We start from the raw sequence: 20,877 nt of genomic DNA, 5'->3' as shown, positions 1-20,877 counted from the left end.
CTACATCAAAAGTCACCAGGCCCAAGTGACTGAACCTTATAATCTTTCTAAAGGAGAGGTGGGGATGGTTTCAGTTGGGTAAATTTTCAGGCAAACTCAACACTCTTCTAACATGCTAAAGGAAACCACACCCAGAACAGGTTTGGGGGTGGGGGTGGGAGTTGAGGCATTCAAATTCACAAGGCTCACCCTGCTGGGCCCTGCCTTGCCATTTAACTAGGATCTGTAATAACCCTATGAGCCCTTATTATGTACCAGGGACTGTGCCAAACACAGTTTCCACGGAGAATCTCACCTAATTCTTAGAACAATCTCATTACACAGAATTTGTATGACCTCCATCCCACAGATGAGAAGCAGGCTCTCAGACTGGTAAGTAATTGTCTGATTTGAAAAGTGAATTGCCAATATTTGGTAAGAGGCACAGAAATAACCACATATGAAAAGCTTAAGATGACATTAAGTAAAAAATAAAAAGCCAAGACAAAACATCTATATAACACTTTTAAACTGCACATGTGTGTATATGTGTGTGCTTATATTAACTATTGGAAAGTTAAAATTTGTAGGACTTGTGGGATCTTACGTGAACTATTCTTTCACTTTTATTTCTTTTCAGGGCATCAATACTGCTGTGACATAATAAATATATAAAAAGTATCTACAGTAATAGAAAGGAAGAGCCAGAAATTTAACCTAGTCCATTAATAACCTTCAACCCTGCCTTTGAAAGAACATCCCCCAGTCCCCTCTGCTGCTTTCAACTGGCCACATCCCTTCCATCAGGATGGTTCTGGAGTGTTGCCAGCCAAGAACTGAATTCCCTTATCTCCCCGACCCCGTTCCTTTCTTCTTCTCAGGGGCAAAAACTTCCGGCCAACAAGTTTCAGCAGGTGTTTTTTCTCCCCTACCCAATCAATAACCAGTAATTTTAAAGTTTCACCCACAAACTCAGAGGAAATGAGCACTTATCATGTAACAGGTATTTCACATACTTCAAATCCACTATTAGCGCTAAAACCTGAAGGCACCACTAGGTAAGTTTGATGTGCATGAAACTAGACTGAAGTCTAACCAACTGCAAGAACAGGAACGTTCATTTAATATAAGATCATTCTACTAAGATGAAGTGTGGCTGAAGAAGAGTATTTGTGCTTTGTTTCTGAAAAAAAAATAGTTTTAAAGTATTTAAAAGGTTTAAGTCATAAAGCAGGTATGGACTCATAAATCTCTACTTCCCAGGACATTATGCTGAAATTCTGGAATAATTTAGAAAAACTGGCCCAGGGTATTTTTGTGATTCTCCATTAATATCAATGGGTAAATATGAAAAGAAACTGTTTTTTTAACCTCACAAATTTCTAGAACTGCAGGACTACCAAATAGGAAAATCCCAGCCAAATTCTATAAAATACTTCTAAAGCTCAGAATCAGTTAACTATGTTTTAAAGCCCTGTAATCTCCTAGAGCAATACTAAACTTCCTTTAACTATTATACTCAAGATTATTTTTATATTTAGTTAAAATAATCCAGTTTATTCAAAAAACCCAAAACCAAAACCTCCTCCATTTAATGAAACTATTTCCTTGTCTGTTCATAGGAGTTAGAAGGCAGACACTATTACTTCCAAGGCAGTGCTTTTTTTTTTTTTTTTTTGAGACAGAGTCTTGCTCTGTTGCCCAGGCTGGAATGCAGTGGTGCAATCTTGACTCACTGCAACTTCTGCCTCCCAGAGTAGCTGGGATTACAGATGTGCGCCACCACAACTGGCTAATTTTTGTATTTTTAGTACAGACAGGGTTTCACCATCTTGGCCAGGCTGGTCTCGAACTCCCGACCTCAGGTGATCTGCCCGCCTCAGCCTCCCAAAGTGCTGAGATTAAGGCGTGAGCCACCACGCACTGCCAGCAGTGCTTCTTAAACTTGAACAGGCATACAAAGCACTTGGGGATTTTTAAAAAATGAGATTCTGACTTAGTAGGTCTGTGGGGAGGTCGGCCTGAGATGCTGTATTTCCAAAAAACCCCAAGTCATCTATCTACACTGAATAACAAGGTTCTAAGTCCCCTATTTCACTTTCAAAATTCTAGGAGGTTATGTTGTTTCTAAGTTTCTCACTCCAGCAAATAAAACACTGGTCTTCTGTCTCCTTCCTTGACTAGCACCCTCCGAAACGATCATCATACCAGCAGTCAGACTAGCCTTTCTATATATAGACAGAGAATAAAGCATGCCTCAGTGACCAGAGTTAAGAAATTTATATATAAATGTAAATATGTACATTTATATTTATCAAGTGGATGAGAGGCTGCCTGGTGGGTATCATGTGCATTGCTCCAGTAATAGATACACTCAAGGCCTTGACTTCACCACAATGCAATACATGAATGTAGCAAATTGCACTTGCAATCCATGAATATATACAAATAAAAATAACAAAATTAAATTAAAAATCCAGATTTAAAATCCTCTCTTATTTAAAGTCCTCCAGTATAGGTGGGCATGGTGGTGCATGCCTGTAGTCCCAGCTACTTGGGACACTGGGGTGGAAGGACGGCTTGAGCCCAAGAGGTAGAGGGTTGCACTGAGCCAAGATCGTGCCACTGCACTCCAGCCTGGGTGACAGAGACCCTGTTTCCAAAAAATAAAAGAAAATAAAAAAATTATAAAATAAAAATCCTCCAGTAGCTTCCCACTGCCTTACGTCCAAACTCTGTAACCTAACAGGGCTTTGCATCCTTTATTATCCTTCTAGAATCCTTCCTACCACCCCATCCTCACTCTGTACTTTAAGCTCCAGTAGCCCTGAACCTGCATAGATTCCCCTACCTCAGTTCCTCACCTCTTACCTAGATCAAGTTCATTTCTCCACTTGCTTCTATTAATCAGTTGGCTTAGCCAGCATTTCCAGCACAGCTGAAACACACCCACACACTTTTTAACCAGATGACAGCTGCTCACTGAAAAGCAGGTAATCAATAAATGTTTGTTAATAAGTAAGTAGAATACACAAAAGAGCAAGCCCTGTATTTTTTAAAGTTTTACTTTAGTATTTTATTTCCTAGGATCCTTCCTGCTTTTAAAGTAGTCTAAGTTAGTGCCAACAATTGCCATTTTAAATGGCAGGTTCTCTGCACCAACAAAATGATTTTACAACCATCAAACTTTTTTTTTTTTTGAGATGGATTCTCACTCTGACGCCCAGGCTGGAGTGCAGTGGCGTAATCTTGGCTCACTGCAACCTCTGCCTCCCAGGTTCAAGCAATTCTCCTGCCTCAGCCTCCCAAGCAGCTGGGACTACAGGCGTGTACCACCATGCCCAGCTAATTTTTGTATTTTTAGCAGAGACAGGGTTTCACCATGTTGACCAGGCTGGTCTTGAACTCCTGACCTCAAGTGATCTGCCTGCCTCGACCTCCAAAGTGCTGGGATTATAGACATGAGCCACTGCGCTTGGCCTGTCAAACTTTTAAGTCAATGCAGCAAAGAATATTAAACATTTGAAAAAAATGCTTACAGGGGCCAGGCGCAATGGCTCACGCCTATAATTCCAGGACTTTGGGAGGCCAAGGTGGGTGGATTGCCTGAGGTCAGGAGTTCGAGACCAGCCTGGCCAACATGGCAAAACCCCATCTCTACTAAAAATACAAAAATTAGCTGGGGGTGGTGGTGGGCGCCTGTAATCCCAGCTACTCAGGAGGCTGAGGCAAGATAATTGCTTGAACCCGGAGGTGGAGGCTGCGGTGAGCAGAGATCCTGCCACTGCACTCCAGCCTTGGGGACACAGCAAGACTCCGCCTCAACAAAAAAAAAAAAAAAAAAAAAAAAAGGAAAAAAGAAAAATGCTTACAATGCCCTTATCCTTTATTTCCCCCTTTCATTTGTTTTTCATAGCTGGGCTTCAGAGTTGATAGAAAGTTGTCAAGAGAGAAAAGGCACTAGGATCTACAAGCGGCTAAACCCCACCTGGTCTGTTTTGATTATGTGCACAAGAGGTGGAGCTATCATTAACTAAAAACTTAATGCTCTGTCACTGTCCACATTATTTTCCAGAAGGTTAAAAGAAAAAACAAACCCTGAAGTCCATATTTGAAATGCTGTACTGTATTTACTAGTAATCAACAATACTGGAATTGTCAGTGTTCATTTATATGTATAAGTTTTCTTTAAAAAGAATACAGTCATGGAAACAACAGCCATCCTTCACATTTGAATAGTACATGGATGTTTCCAGGGAAACTTCATATAGATCATATTATTTGCTGGTCAACACAATCTTGGGAAGCAGACCTGGCAGTTATTCAAATAAGGAAAGCAGCCTAGATATTGATCTGTCCCCCTTACAGATGCCAAGTTGCTGGGATTTTTGTTTTTTAAGGTTAAATTTAATAGATTATTTATTAAGAATATAAGTGAAACTAAACTTGATGCCTTACTGAACTATCCTTAAAGCCTAAACACACTAGTAGGTTTATCTCTATTTTTTCTAAACTTACATCTCTTTCTATAGTGGCTCTTGAGCCAACTCTGTGGGAGAACTGAGGCAGGTAACTGACCCCACCTGAGGGTCATCTGAGGCAGAAGCGGTGACTGCGACAGATGTTCAACGGCTTCTCTAATTTAAGCAGGACAGAGTCCATTCCTGACTAGCTGATGTTTTTCCCACGATTACACAATTTTGTTGTAAAAAACATATTTTCCCCCAACTCTTCATTCTTCTATAAGAAATCAGGTATAATACCTGCTCCTGTTTGGGAGCAACTTAAGGAGTCTGCTCCTCCATCCCCACTACAAAATTTTGCAAAGATTGTACAAATGATCCAATAAGGGACTATTTCTCAAATTTTAGTGTGCACCAGAACCACCTGGCAGAACAGGTGGAAACACTTATTGGTAGGCCCCACCCCACAATTTCTTATTCAGTAGGTAAGAAGTGGAGATCTGAGATTTTACATTTCTAGCAAATTCCCAGATGATGCTGATGCTGACCTGGGGACTTCATTTTGAGAACCTCAATTTGGGAACCACAGCAATAAGGGAGTCTGTAACACTGACTTCATTAATTTTGCTCTTTAGCAAATATTTAGTGGCTCCTATGTGTAAGACAGACTGTTCAGACTTTGGTCTTTAGGCTCCCAGACTTCATGAAATATAGGGAAAACAAAAAGACAAAGACTGGAACTGTAACAAAAGGCAGTATTGGAAAATCACAGGTGAAGCGCTGAAACTTCAAATCTTAAAAGGAAGGGAGTCCAAGCAGGGATGTCGACCTCCCCAACCTCCTGGAATGCCTAGAATAAGTGGCATCTGAACTGAACCTCAAAAGACTGATCCTGACACATGAAATGATTCCCAGCAGAAGAAACCAAGAGGGCAGGGTGTCAAGGGTACGAAAATGCAGGGCAGGTTTAAGGAATCACAACTTCTGTGGGGTAGAGGTGTGGCAGGAGCTGGAGCTGGGACTGGAGTCAAATCCCAGCAAAGATGAATCCCAGACGTGTTTGCATGGAGCACTCTTCTCAGGGCCCTGCTGTGGGAAGACTGGGACAACTGCATGGGGACACTTTAGGAAGCCATGAAAAGAGACTAAAGCAGACCCCTTTTTCTAAGAATGAGGAGTGAGGAGAGGTGATGACATGAAACCATCATCCAGAAAGCTTTCTCAGCAGCCAGGGAGATTTTAGGCTGACTCTCCTAAGAAAAGTGCTATCTTTTCCTCAAAAGGAGTTATCTATCACCCTCCTCTTCTATATAACTAGCCTCCAAGAATCCTTTTAATGTTCTTCCTAGTAAAATATTAGATTTAAGAAAAAGTTGGTATTCCTTTGACTGTCAATATTCCTAATGCAACAAAAACTGAGAGCAGCCCATGTCCAGCAGTCTGGGCAGCTCCCTTAACACATTAATCTTCCATGCCAGCAGTATGTATTCAAGTTATCTGGGTGCCATGATCCACATCTAACCCACACTTTGTGGTACTATGGGAAGAGCATCAAATTTGGAGTCAGAAAACCTGAATTCTGGAAAGCTAGCCTCAGACAGATGGATAATAATCCAATGATCTATTTCTTTATCTACAAAAAGTATGAGAATAGCTACCCTTGCCGGGCGTGGTCAGCACTTGGGGAGGCCGAGGCAGGTGGATCACAAGGTCAGGAGTTCGAGACCAGCCTGGCCAATATGGCAAAACCCTGTCTCTACTAAAAATGCAAAAATTAGCCGGGCGTGGTGGCAGGTGCCTGTAATCCCAGTCTACTTGGGAGACCCAGGCAGGAGAATCGCTTGAACCCAGGAGACAAGAGGTTGCAATGAGTCGAGATCACGCTGCTGCACTCCAGCCTGGGCGACAGAGTGAGATTCCGTCTTAAAAAAAAAAAAAAAGGATATCTACCCTCACAGGATTATTATTACTAAGGAAACACATTTATTTAGAATTTACTAAGTACTAGATTCCATACTGTGTACTGTGAATAATCTCATTTAATTAATTAGACAAGATGATCTATATCAAAGTTAAGTGCTATGGTCATTAACAATTATTATTACTATACCATCCAAATGGGATTTTAATTCACAAATCTGTAGGAAACTTAGATTTTGAGCTGAAAGTCTGGTAAACTGGTAAAAGGAATTTTTATTTCTTTTGGGGGAAGACATTCAACCAAGTTGTCTGGGTTTATAAAATCTACAGTATTGGCAGGTATTCAGACCAAAAAGCCAATCTTTTATGCTTTCATCAGACCCCAAAATGTTCTTATATAAATCCTGTCTCCTCTTATTCCCCCTCTCCACAAATAACCATATGTCATTAATTCTTTTCAGTGTCACAATGGGAAATACTCGAAAGATATTACTTTAAGAACTTAAGGGCAAATTTTCTTCATGACAAATGGTTGTAAACCCAGCAATCTTCTTTCTCTCGGTTTAAGAAAGTAAGACAAACATTTAGGTAGCATAACAAACTAGATTTACTAAAAGCTTTAGAATAAAATGGCCGGGCGCGGTGGCTCACGTCTGTAATCCCAGCACTTTGGGAGGCTGAGGTGGGCAGATCAGGAGGTCAGGAGTTCGAGACCAGCCTGACCAACATGCTGAAACCCCGTCTCTACTAAAAATACAAAAAAATTAGCTGGGGTGTGGTGGTGCACACCTGTAATTCCAGCTACTCAGGAGGCTGAGGCAGGAGAATCGCTTGAACCCGGGAGGCAGAGGTTGCAGTGAGCCGAGATCGCGCCACTGCACTCCAGCCTGGGCGATAGAGCGAGACCCCGTCTCAAAAAAAAAAAAAGCAAAAACAAAAAAACAAGAATAAATTTTCTTCATGATTCAGAGGTATAAAATCAGCAGTTCACTTTTTCTAAGAGTTAAAAAATTTAACAAGTTAAGAAATTCAACAAGACAACTCTCAATACATAATAAACTTGGCAGTAATGCATTTCATGGCCTGAAATTCTTTAATCACTATGTCCCAAGGAAGACAGGGCACTTCATACCTCTCCTGGTGCAAACGCACTGAGCTAGAATAGCCAGAGAATGCACCTTCTCCAGAAAGATCAGATGCTGAGTGTCAGCATCTGGCCGCAAGGCTGACAGAAAAAGTTCATTTTGATGCTTTTTAACTAGATCCTGTCTTCATTACAACCTCACAGCCAGAGCCAATAGAATCAGTCCTCCAGGGGGCAGGTAGGCAGGAGAGGGAACCAGGTTAGGGTGGGCATTTCACATTGTCACTCTTTCATTTAAAAGAAAATATATATATATATAAATATGAACATCTAGAAGTCTGAAAGGAGAAAGTTACAGAACAGTGTGCAGCCTAAACTCAACAATGCCTGTGAACTTGGACAAGTTATTTGCCTCTATCTTCTCACCTCTAAAACTTCACAGGTATGTTATAAAGACCAGACAAAATTCCATATAGAAAGCTCTGACTGGTACATGGTAAGCACTGAACAAAATCTTTTTTCCCAGTAACTCTGACAAGAAAGAAGAAACTTTATGGAATAATTGGAATGCAGGCATAGTCTTTAAAAAGTAAGCATTACTAAGTAAGCATTTCTAGGCCGGGTGCAGTGGCTCACACCTGTGATCCCAGCATTTTGGGAGGCCGAGGCAGACCAATCACTTGAGCTCATGAGTTCAAGACCAGTTTGGGTAACATGGTGAAACCCTGTCTCTACAAAACACACACACACACACACACACACACACACAAAGCAGGGTTTGGTGGCAAGTGCCTGTAGTCCCAGCTACTGGGGAGACTGAGGTGGGAGGATCACTTGAGCCTGGGAGGCAGAGGTTGCAGTGAACCAAGATCACACCACTGCACTCCAGCCTGGGCAACAGAGGCAGACCTTATCTCAAAAAAAAAAAAGGAAAAGTAAGCATTTCTATAGATGAAATGGAAGAGTAGGCATTTGAGGCGAAACGTAGAAGGTTAAGTGTGAAACCCAGGGATGGGTTTTATAAAAAGCTGTAGGCCTGCCTACCAGGTTTGAATGGAATATGTTAGAGTAAGAAGTAAGTGGAGTGGGGCCATTTTAGGGAGAATCTTTGAAGGCCAGGCTAGAGTCTGGAACTTCATTTACACAATGGGCACAAGCAACTGTTTCTGAGGGGGAAAGTGGCATGATGAGTGTTCTCTCATGAGGAGTTAAGCTGGCTGATGTGGAGAGATGGTTATCATGAACCTGCACCTCTGTTACTACACAGTTCTCTAAATATGGGAGGTTGGGTTTTGCTGTATTTCAACATTCCACTTTTATTTAATAGAGAAAAAAACATCAAATACAACTTTATACGATACATGAACTGATTCTGAGGAAACTGATAATTTTGCAGGTGAAAATCTGAAAAAGAAAAAGAGGAAGGGGTGTGGGTGTATGTGTGTTGGGTGTTGGTGGTGAATGCTAAAGCCATCAGAGGTTGAAGGGCTTGTCTTCTTATGCCAGGAGGCTTCGTGTGATAAAGCCATTGCTCCTGTATCTCAATGAGGTTTTTTTTTTAATCACACTTATTTACTGACCCATAAATCTCTACAAACTATAAATCTCTACAAACCATAAATCTCTATAAACTATAAATTTCTGACTATCTTTATTTTTAACTATATATAACTTTATATATAAATATAACTATATATTAAACTATAAATTTATAATATCTCTATAAATTTATAAACTATAAATCTCTACAAACTATTTTATCTAAATAGACCAGACTCATTTTAATATCATATTCTCCTTAGCCAGAACTCCAAATCTCATTCTATGGCACACTTCCTGAAATTTTTAGGACCCAGTGTGGAAAGTAACTTGAAACCAGCCAAAATGCAGAAACAACTCCAGAAAAATCATAGCACTATCAGGCACAGACAACACATAAATAAATTCATATCGGAGGCATTAAAAACCCAATACAGGACTGGCAAGGTAGCTCACACCTGTGATCCCAACACTTGGGGAAGCGAAGGCGGGAGGATCATTTGAGGCCAGGAGTTCAACACCAGCCTGAGCAACATGGTGAGACTCTGTCTCTACAAAAAATGTAAAAATTAGCCAGACATGGTTAGTCCCAGCTACTTGGGATGCTGAGGTGGGAGGATGGCTTGAGCCAGGACTTCAAGGCTGCTGTGAGTCATGATTGTGCCACTGCACTATAGCCTGGGCAACAGAGTGAGACCCTGTCTCTTAAAACGAAAACAAAAAACCCACTACAGTTTCAGAGGAGCATTTTGCCAATATTCAGAGATTATGTGCTAGAAAAGATTATACCCAGAAGAGTAAAAAAAGGCACACTTGCAGGAATGTACCAAATTAAATCAGCAGATAGAAATTATATGTTATCAAAAATATGTGATTATCAGAACTACAAATAGCAAACAAAATACAAAACCAGGGATGGGAATTAAAGGTTTTGTGTGTGTGTGTTTAATCAAAATTCTCCTAGGATTGTTTAAAATGCAATTGGTCCATTTGTTCTGAAGGATGCTGACAAATGTGTGTAATTCTCCTGAGGTCCACCATACTTGAAAGTTAATTCACCCTTTCTCAATTCCTCAACATGGGTGGTTTTCTGTTACAGAAATACCAACACTAAACTTGTGCAACTCCTAAACCACAATATTTAAAAATAAGAAAGTCACTGGAGCTAAATTAGGAGACAAGGGCCACACTAAAAAAAAATTATTTTTAAAGCTACCACGCAAAACACGAAGCTTACCCCTTTCGAAGGGATTTCCTTGAGAAACAAACAGCCCATGAGGTAAAATATCAGGGGCACATGGTGATTTTTTTTAAATTTAAACTTTACTTTGTCCAGAGAGGACAGTTAAGACATTTCCTGTGTGTAGGCTCCACCCTTCTCGGCGAGCAGTTTTACAACCTTCCTCAGCTCTTTCAGAATAACAGCCTTTTGTTATGGGTGGGCCTAGGGGTGCACTCCTCCCTCACACCTTCTTCTATTTTCTCCTAGTTTTGCATTTTTTCTGAGACTTCCAGGCTGGGCTGGCGGGGGAGTGGGCTGACGATCCCGGTGGGTGCTTTCCCCTAGGCGGGATGACACAATGAAGCTGGGAGTCCGGGCCAGGGGAAGAGGAGGAGCACGCAGTGGATTCTCCGACCCCAAAACCGTGAGGCCCCTAACACAGACCTAGATAATGAACGCCCCCCACGCCAACTCCTCTATTTACTACTTGCAAGCGCCGCCAGCTAAAGTTTTCAAAAAAGCAAATTTGACTGCCGAAGAGCTCAAGAGAAATGAACCAAAAAGACACAGAGCCGTTCCCCAGAGCGAAGGAAGCTTCCTCTGAGCTAACTGCCAGAGGAATGCGGCACAGCCCAGCAAATGTTTAAAATCACGTCCTGTTCTGCCTCTTGTTTTCCAAAAAAGTGTCATTACTGTCAACTATTTCGCAAGACAAATAAACCAATGAATGAAAGATATCCTCCCCCCTCTTCCCAATGAAAACATTCTAGGGCTGAGCGGCTTCCTTCCTTCCTCCTCCTCACAGGAACCACATTTGCAGCACTGAGAAGGTTAAAATAAGAAACACACAGTCCTCGAATACTACTTTTTTACAGTGCTAGAGCCATTCCCAGCCTACTACTGACTCCAGGGGCTTCCAAACGGAAGGACTTCTGCTTTCAGTTAGGAACCTTTTTTCATGTATAAGCTCGGAGACACTGCTGGCCAGAGCCTGCTGGTTGGGCAGGGACAGCTAAGGGCTGCAAGGGCCGCAGGGAAAACAGCACACTGGTGCACACACAGGCTCCTGGTCTCCCTAAAAATATGTTCAGTAAAATATTGGACTCATTCAATTATTTGAGCCTTAAACAGACTCCAAGAAACCTGTAATTGATCCAACTAATCCAACCCATAGCGTTGAAATGACAATAACTGGCTTTCATTAGAAATTATACAGCCCACTAAATAGACGGCAAGGCTCTTCCCATCAGAAAAATTAAAATTAAGCTTCTGAATAAAAAACTGTAATTTACCGAAGGCTTAGGAACAAAAAGACCACTCCCTCTCCCCCTTTGCTATTGTTCTACAGGACTGGGTCTGAGCAGTGCACTTTACACCTTTAAAGCTTCCCAGAGGTAAGAGGCTGGGGGCTGGGAGCCAGAGGCGACCCGGAATCAAATACCTGCATACTAATAAGTCTGTAAGCACTGATTTACTAGGATGTAAAGTTAGCTAAAAGTAAAGAAAATGTGTGTGCAGCAGTTATCTGACAACCTAGAAAGCCAAAAGGGTGCTGGAGAGAGAGGGACTCCAAATGGTGACTCTTCTGGAGTGGAGTATGAGCAACTGCCTTCCCGAAGTCGTGAATGGGGTGCCCGCAGCCAACCACAGGGTCTGGGGCCGAGCTGTGAAGCCGCCCGTCTTCACTGGAGTCACGTACCATATGGCACAAATAAAGCCTCCAAGAACCCCCGTTGGCACGGCCCCAGGACAGGCCCGGCCTTTGGGAGGGGGCTTACCTTGCAGCTGCTTGAATCTGCCTTCCAGCTGGTTGTAGTTGTAAGGCACCTGCCCCGTGTACGCAGGCGACAGCGGCCCGGAGATGCTAGACGTCCTCTGCAATTCCATTATGCCCGGTGTAACGCCCCGGCAGACTGCGCCCTGGAAGTCCCGCTCCAGTCCCCTCCCACTCCCATCCAACACACACAGCAGCCTCCGCAGCGCTCGGCTCCTTAGGCGAGCCCCATTCCGGTCTGCAAGTCCAGCAGGGTGATCTGATGGGAAGTTGGCTGCAGGAGAGTCCACCTCAGCTCGGCGAGGAGTTACTACACAGGCATCTAATTTCTTGCTTTCCCTCCTTCCGTGGCCCTTGCCTGGAAGCTCGAAATAAATTACTGAGAAGGTGGGAGAAGCAGAAAGGAGGCGCAGGTTCTACTTCAGAACTTTTAAATATGGCCAATCCTAAGCATGCCACGGTTGCCGAGCCCGGGAGCTCGGGGCGCAGCGCGCACACCTCCTCCCGGCTGCCCGCGGCGGCCGCCGGTTTGTAATTTTATCAGGAGCCACTCGCCGTGTGCTGGGCGGTGATGTCACCTGATTAGCATAACAGCATTGTAGAAGAAAGGCTGTACCACGAGGAGGGGCGCGGGGGAGCCCGGCCGGCCCGCGGCCCCCTGCCGGTCCCGCACGGTCCGCGATCACCCCAGCCGCCCGGCAGCCGCCGACCCCGGGCCGGGCCCTGGACTCGCCGCCGGCCCGAGCCGCGGTGGTGCCTTCCCAAACAGAGCTGCTGGAATTACAATCTTTTGTTGAGCCTCATGTAACGGAAAAGTCTCCGATTACTATCACTTGAAAAGGCGAGCGCGCCCACGGGACTGCCGGGAGAGTGAAGAGCCCCAAGGGTCCCGGGCCCGCACGGCTCATTCACTCTCCAGCATCTGCGGAGGTAACGCGGCCGGTACCTGGGCGCGCGCGACTGCCCCAGTGCGCCGGCGCCAACCACGCGGCGGCGGCCCGGCGCGCCACCGGGAAGTCAGACAAAGTCACTCTCAGAGCGCTGTGCAGGGCCACAGCCAGGGGAGGTGTAAGATCGGGCTCAGTGAAGAATCTCGGCCGACTTACGCTGCCATCAAGGGATATGAAGGCGGTGGTTTCCTGGAATAACACGGGCCTATGATAGGAATTCGACGCAAGGAAGATTTATGGGAGCACCGACTTGCAAGGCATTGTGGGAAAAAGGTACACAGGTAAACACCGCCCAGATCCCTGACCTGGAATTGTTTATGATCCGGTGGGGAGATGAGGGAACCGAAACGACCCTCAAATTCCTACTCTGATTTGTAAAACAAGGCCTCTAAACCTGTGGTTCTCCAAAATTTTAAATCTCTCCTTCCCAGCTTCTTCTCCCACCAATCTCAACCAAAAATGAAATCTTCCACATAGAAAAGAGAATGATCAAAACGTATTCTTGGGAAATTGACTCTAGATTTCCCCGCTCTCTCCACCCTCCTGTCCCCCTTTTTCCTCACTACCTAAACAGGCAGACAACAAATTACACTTTTGGCATTTCCAGTTTGGAGCCCTGCAGCAATACTCACTGAAGAAGGTAATTTCATTCCTCAGGGATTCCAATCTGCAGTAAAGAGGTGGGCCCCCACCCTAGGTTCACCTTAGTCCCCAGGGCACTTGTAATTGAAGTAACTGCATCCTGTCCAGGCTTAGAATTAAACCCAGAACCTAGCTAACTGCTCAATGCTGAACAACCCCCAACTCCTTCCAGCCACATAACTAGGTTTTTAATACTTCCACATGTCAACCTTTGGCTTTTGAAAGCCAGGCCCAACCTGAAGGAGAAGACAACATTTCTTATCATCTAAGATGTAGAACATTTTTTAAGGCCCCTAAGTGCTGCCAATTCACAATGCTGATGGGAGGCTAGGAAGGGCATTACAAAACACTTGGTCTTGGAAAAAGCACGTGACTAGGATTCCCAAGACCTGAGTTTTTAGTCCTGGCCAAGCCTCTTAATTACCCTATGACCTTAGAAGAAACCCTGGATTCTTTCTAAACCTCAGCTGTCAGAATGAGTAATAATTAATGCCCACCTCCACAGGGTCACTGAGGAGATGATGTGGAAATGTTCTAAAAATTATCATACTTTCAAAATTAAGAGTATATTCTTCAAAATGCACCCCTCCTTTCATCACCCCCCCCCACACACACACACACACATACCACATCAAGACTACAAAAGGGAAGTTGAATTGGAAACCGTCTCAATGAAGATCTTTTTAACAAGCCCTTCTTTACAACTAAGTATACTGGTGAAATGATAAGTCTCTAAGTGTCCAGTTATGGCACTGAAAATGAGATTACAAAGTGCTTTGCCAACTTATAATGTTTTAATCATTGGGCCACTTAATGAAGAAAGGGAGTCACCACTCAGTATCTCCCTTTCAGCTCCCTCTAGTATGGGGTAGTACATGAAATACTTTTTTAATGAACCCGGTTGCACATAATATGATGGCAGTAGAGCTGGGACGAAAGTAGCCACACTCAATCCTGCAAAGCCAACACTGAATGAACCAGGCAGAGTGAACACATGCAAGTATTAGAAAGGTTTGGACACTGGGGAAGGGTTTAATAACCCCACAGGGATAAGAAGTTAAGAAATGGGAATCCATTTGGTGTGATGCGACCCGGGAAGAATAAGACAGATCCCTGATGGCCCATCTGACCACCTCCAGTTCAGCAGTAGGGAGGAGGTAAAGGAAGGCCAGAGGTATTCATTCTTTATTTCTTCAGTGTTTACTGGTCTGTATTTACAGTATTTAATGTGTGCAAGGCACACTGCCAGGTGTTTTAGAAGATTCAAAATCGACCAGGAGTGTTGCTAGCCAAAGGAAATGGGACAAATGTGCAAACAGTAAAGTATCAAAAGAATACAGTAAGGGCCAGGGGAGGACAGCTGTAAAAATTCAGAGGACAAGGAGGACACATCTGCCTTTTGGAGGAAGGTAGGTGGGAAGAACTCTAGGAGGGACTGGCATTTTGATCAAACCTTGAAACACTGGTAGACATCAACAGGCTGGAACAAGGAAGAAGCCTCCTCTCAAGCAGCACAGTAAAAGCATGGATGCCCAGGAAACAGCACCAGCAAGTGCTGCAGTTTGGCTGGAGGATAAGGAACCGTCAGGCTGGGAGGAAAGCCCCAAAAAGCAAGTTAGAACTAAGCCTGGTCTGGAGCCACTGGAGACTTTTGAGCCAGGGGAGTAGAGGGTGTGGGCTGGACTCTAGAGATGATTAATCTGGAAGTGGTACCTTAAGAATGGGCAGAAAGGAGAGGAAATGAAGGCAGCAAGGTCAACTGGGTGGTTAGTGCAATAGTCCAGGTGAAAGGAGCAATCAAATGAAAAAGAATGGGCTGACGTAAAAATTAATCCAAAGGACTTTGGTAACTAACTGTATGTGGGAGGATCAAAAGAAAGGGACAAAGAAGACTCTCAGGGTTTTAGAGCTGGCTAGAGGGGTGCAGGGGACAAGTGCACATTTCCTTCTAGACAGGTGGAATCTGAGTTACCTGCAATACCACTGGGTGACATGTCTGGAGCAGTCAGGGATGTGGAACTAGAGCTCAAAACTGAAGATACAGTCCTGAGTGCAGACGTAGGAGTTGAGATAGTTGTGGGGTTAAATCTAGGAAAGGAGGTAAGAGGCAAGGGGCTAAGCATGGAGCCCTGGGGAAGGCCTGGGTTTGGGAGGAAGAAGAAAAACCAGTAGAGATGCCAGGGAGTTGCAGAATGAAAATCTAAGGAGAGAGACTCAAAGAGGAAAGAGGGTAGATGGTCTTAAGTGTTGCAAAACAAACTAAAAAATAAAACTTAGAGAAAAGGCATTCGGTGTGCCAATTAGCAGGTCAATTGGGTTAATAAAGCAAAAGCTAGGTTACAGGGAGTTAGAAAATAAGGAGAAAGGAGGAGGAGGAGGACGAGGAAGAAGCTATGAAGATGAGACTAGTGAATGAGGGTTATCAGACTCAGGGGAAGATGTTCCAAGGCAGGGCCCAAGTGAGTATGTCCTCTGTGCACAGGTTTCAGCCCTAAGTTGGCATAGGTAGGAAAAGGCCAGTGGGAAGATGGCTCAAAGGTATGGATGGAACAAATCAAAAGTACTGTGGTCTGGTGGAAAGACTCAAGTCCAGAGTCAGGAACTCAGGCTTACCCTAATTTCTGAGTACCAAGGAGCTATGTAATCTTGAGCATGTTTCTCACGTTCTCTGGGCCTCTCAATCTTTGTCTATAAACCAAACAGTTTGGAATCTATGGTCATAAAAAATTCCTTCTGGAATGTTTAGTATTAAATGTATTAATGATTTGGGTTAACCCTGCTTAGGTCCCACTTCTAACTGCAGTCCCAGTTATCGTCAATCTCCACATAAACTGAATGGCCGTAATAACCAGAACCATCACACTTGGTAGCTTACAGAATGCTTCCACATACATTTTCTCAAGTGACTAACCCTGTGAGGCAGGTGTGGTCACCATTTTGCAACCAAGGTAGCTGAGATTCACAGAAATACAGTGCCTTGCCCAGGGCCCCAGCTGGTGAGCGGCACAACCAACACATGGACCCTAGATCCACCATGTCAGCGTGCTCCCCATCTCCCCACCTCTGCTGTTTCTCCCATATGCTCAGAGTATATCCAGCTTACTATGGGTTTCTAAGCTTTTCTGAAAAATCAAAGAACTCAATTAAGTGGTATCAAGATTAACCTAAAACCCAAGCAGGCCTCTACACAAACCTCTACAACATTTAGTTTTGAGTCAGGATTAGGCACATGCTCTGCTAGTTCACCTAGAGCTTGCTGCTTGAAGGGTTCTGTGGTTCTGAGTGGGTTTTATTAGGTCTTGTTTGGTTTTGTTCCTCTTCTCATACTTGGTGGACCTGTACACTGATTCCGTATGACTTAGCATGTGGCAAGGTAAGATTAAGCCTCTGTTTGTTCTAAGAGGCTTTACACAGTCTTGAGGGGAAAGAAAGATGAATGCTTTTCCTGCATTACAGCAAGCTTGAGTGGGTAAACTTTAGATGTTCATTTCCTGAACATCCAGACACTATCAAGACTCAGTATGTCCAAAATGACAAAATGTGATAGGATTTGTACACATTCAACCTTGGGATTTGAAAAACCAATCTGAGAGCTGAGAAAGAAGTGATGGGAACAGGGAGGGACAGAAAACAAAGTTTCATACAGGATGTGTTTTGCCAAATTCTCTGCTGCTTTCTACTGCCATCTCCACATCTGTCTTCCATTCTTCATTGGTGTCAAGTCCCTTGGCATTGGATGACCACAGCCAATTGCTTCTAAGCATTTCTTTATAGGAAACCAAAATAATGCTAAAATAATCCTCTTCCATTAGCGTGGCCAGATAGAGAAGCGGCTCTAAACCATGCCACTGCATTTATGCTGCACTAGGCACTGGTTTATATTATGTTTCTGTCTCATCTCTCTAGTTCTCTTTCTGTCTTACCTCTCTGGCCCACCCACTCCCTTACTAGGAACCTCTTGCCCACCTCTCCCACTCTTGAATCCTTAACTGAGATCATTCTTTTATTTCCACTAACGCCCAAAGAGCCTCCCACTCCCTACTAGTTGCCACCTTCTTTTCTCCCTAAAACCTGCCTCTGTTAAAAACCTAGCCCTTTTTCAATGGAAATTTCCCCACTTACCAGATAACTCAACTAACTAACCAAGCATACCACAATGAAATCCAGCAAAAAAGAAAAGACAGAAGAAATTATATGAAGCCTCCTTTTTCCCCCAAAAGAACAATTTTCAAAAGCCCTACTGGCATAGCACATTTGACACTGGTATTTCTATGCCATTGCTACCTGCCTGCCACCTCTTTAGAACATCTCCTTTCTCCCCAGTGGCACCTCCCACTCAAGGCCCATGGCCTGGGCAGCTGGAAGCAGTCAGGAGCACTTCCCCTCTCCTCACAACTCACACTATTCTTAGAAAACCATGGGTGAGACCACTTCTCAACTTACAGAGTACCGCCCATGTAAGCATTTGAATCAGGGCTTGGACATGGGAAGCTACAGGAGAAAAGGTGGTTAAAAGCAGACCTGGGGCCAGGCGTGGTGGCTCACGCCTGTAATCCCAGCACTTTGGGAGGCCAAGGCAGGCAGATCACGAGGTCGGGAGGTGGAGACCAGCCTGACCAACATGATGAAACCCAGTCTCTATTGAAAATACAAAACTTAGCCAGGTGTGGTGGTGGGCGCCTGTAATCCCAGCTACTCAGGAGGCTGAGGCAGGAGAATCGCTTGAATCTGGGAGGTTGAGGTTGCAGTGAGCTGAGATCACGCCACTGCACTCTAGCCTGGGTAACAGCGAGACTCCATCTCAAAAAAAAAAAAAAAAAAAAAGCAGACCTGGGACCTAAGAAGCTGGCTCTGCCACTTTTTAACCTTGGTTCTCTGTGCCTAAAAAGTTGGCATAATAATGGGACCAACCTCATAGAGGTTGAGATAATTTATAAATATCTCAATTAATTTATAAATTAAGTGAGACAAATGTCTACAAAGATGCTATTATAGTATAGTCCTCGTGGCTATAATTGCTAGGCTTTAAACTCCTCATAGGAGAAATTTCAAAAATTAATTATATCCCACTTTTGGCCATCTCTTACTTCACCAAGGAAGCTATCAGCTGCACGATGCTGCAGGTTTCATGTGGAATCACAGACCTTAGGCTGGGAACAAGGGTGACCACCCCTCTGGATTTTTGGAGAAGGGCATTTCTCAGTGGCAGGAACAGTCCTCCCTCTGGGATGTACTGACACCCTCCCTTCCCCTCTCTTTAACTCAGCCCATTATGCACTGGGAAAGGCATACTCAGAATCACATTTTATAGCAGTGACACCTCAGAGATAACCAGAACACAATACTTACTATGAAACAAGTTACAGAAGTCCTATATTTGAGAAAAGCCAATGTTTATTTGAGGTGGGGCTATCAGATTTAATACTTCAGGACTCAAAATAACTAGGAAAAAAAATTAAAGAGAGGACAAAAGATATTTTTCTGTCCATAGCAATTACTCTCTCTGTTCCGTGAAGGATATGGATGGTTCTTTCTCCCTCTCTTTACACCTTCCCCCCATTCCCTCCACACCCATAAAACCATCTAAGTATACAGCCGAATCTGAAATACCAGGGCAAAGCTGGTTTCCATTTGTATCTTTTCCCTGTTTCTTGCCTAACTGGTCATATCAGACCTGAATACAAAACACCTGAGATCACTGCTGAGCAGGAGAAAAACGGCAAGTTACACTGGAAACAAGCACCCAAGGTCCTAGGAAGGAATGTAGTTTATTGAATCTTCTACCCCAGCCAAACCTTATCCCTGCATTCTTACCGTGTCTGTTATCTACACATGCTAAGCTTCCCTGCACAGACAAAACAATGCCCCGGTCCAGAGGCCCCGGCTTTGGCAAACAGGTAGTGCTATGCCTGTGAATGTAGCAGCAGCCAGAGCCAGAGCTGGGCTCCTCTGCTGCAGGTAGAGTCGTTTAAAGGAAAAGAACATCTGAGGAATGCAGTTGGGGCCAGGCCTGCTCTTGCCCAGAGTTCTTGGTTCTGCTTTTCACCTCCAACATCGAGGGAAACAGCTGACACACACAGGTGTTCAGAGCCGTCCAGGCCAGAGTTTTACAAGAGTGATATGGGGCAGTGAGAAGATACTGTTCCCTGGGTAGCAGAGCTCATGGGAAAGAAATGGGTAAGGAATAAATACAAATCTATTCTTTGTGAAAATAGGCCTCTGGGCCCTGCCCTCAAGTATATTCACACCCATATTACCTTTTCCAGGAGCTGTGAAAAGAAAATGTGAAAAGGGCAGGTAGGGCAGGCACTTGGAGAGGGAAGGAGAAAAGAGAAAGGTGGGGGGCATGCAAATCTCATCGTTAAGACATACTCCTCCTCTACAGAGAGCCAAAGTCAACTCATCTGACACGTTCTCAGCCCCATCCATGGGCATAGGCTATTGGAGGGACCCATGACATGGTGAGAAGTGATTTCTTCTCTGCAGGGACTTTCAACCTAGCTGAGGAAATCAGACACACTAGGACACATGCATACACAAATACAAGGGTGTAATATGTAACAAATGACAGGTTAGTGACAGTAACAGCTATAGATAGTTACAGTAAGTACCATTCTAAATTAAGCAACAACTACATTTCTCTACTTGGCTGAGAAAATATCAGAGCAGGATTTCTTCCACACAAACACTCTCTGTTCCTATTCCGTCTTATCTGTGCAATTTTAATGTTACTTCTAACCAAATCCCTGCTGACATGTGCCATTCTAACATGAGAGTGTAGGTAGTGTAATTGGGGGTGTGGGGTGTGTTTCTTGCTCTTTGAAAAACAGGTCCCGATTACCCAGTTGCAGGGATATGGAACAACGTGTGCAGCCCTGGCGTGTTAAAATGTGAAATATTTTAAGGGTGCAGTCATTTCCTCCTCCTCAGCATCTGAGCTTCTGCTGATCTCTCAGAGATAGCACAGCCTCCCTGCCACAGGACTTTGTTAGGCAGCCACTCGCTGGGCACAGGCCCTGAATAATTCATGGACAGCCCAGTCACTCAGGAGCGCCAAGGCCTGCCAGCTGCCTTGTAAGTAGGAGGTAGGCTCCAGACTTACTGTAAAATAAATACTATAGCTACCTCTGAGACCTTCTTTACAGACACCATAAAACACCCTTCCCTCTTTTCCTTATCTCCCCATTTTAAACCAGGTAATTTCTGGCAGGATCAAAGTCCACCTGACTTTTACTGTAAGGAAGATAAGTCCCAAGGGGTAGGGGGGTAGGGAGAAAGTGATGTCCTCAAACAAGTGCATGACC

At 44.0% G+C, this 20,877-nt stretch overlaps 1 protein-coding gene across 4 annotated transcripts in view; it reads right to left on the bottom strand.

The window, feature by feature from the left end:
- SPTBN1 (spectrin beta, non-erythrocytic 1) overlaps positions 1-20,877 on the bottom strand; it is a 214,132-nt gene that overhangs the window by 100,701 nt on the left and 92,554 nt on the right. The window contains exon 1 of one of the 4 annotated variants that reach the window (XM_030827600.1): positions 11,986-13,237. The exons of the other annotated variants lie outside the window; for them this stretch is intronic. Coding sequence (XP_030683460.1) covers positions 11,986-12,094 — 109 coding nt within the window. The 5' untranslated portion in view covers positions 12,095-13,237. Of the gene's footprint in view, positions 1-11,985; positions 13,238-20,877 lie in introns of those variants that run through there. 4 annotated transcript variants of the gene reach the window in all.

The sequence above is a fragment of the Nomascus leucogenys genome, chromosome 14, assembly GCF_006542625.1.
Source record: "Nomascus leucogenys isolate Asia chromosome 14, Asia_NLE_v1, whole genome shotgun sequence".
Taxonomy (NCBI): Eukaryota; Metazoa; Chordata; class Mammalia; order Primates; family Hylobatidae; genus Nomascus; species Nomascus leucogenys.
This window is presented reverse-complemented; position numbering and strand designations above follow the sequence as displayed.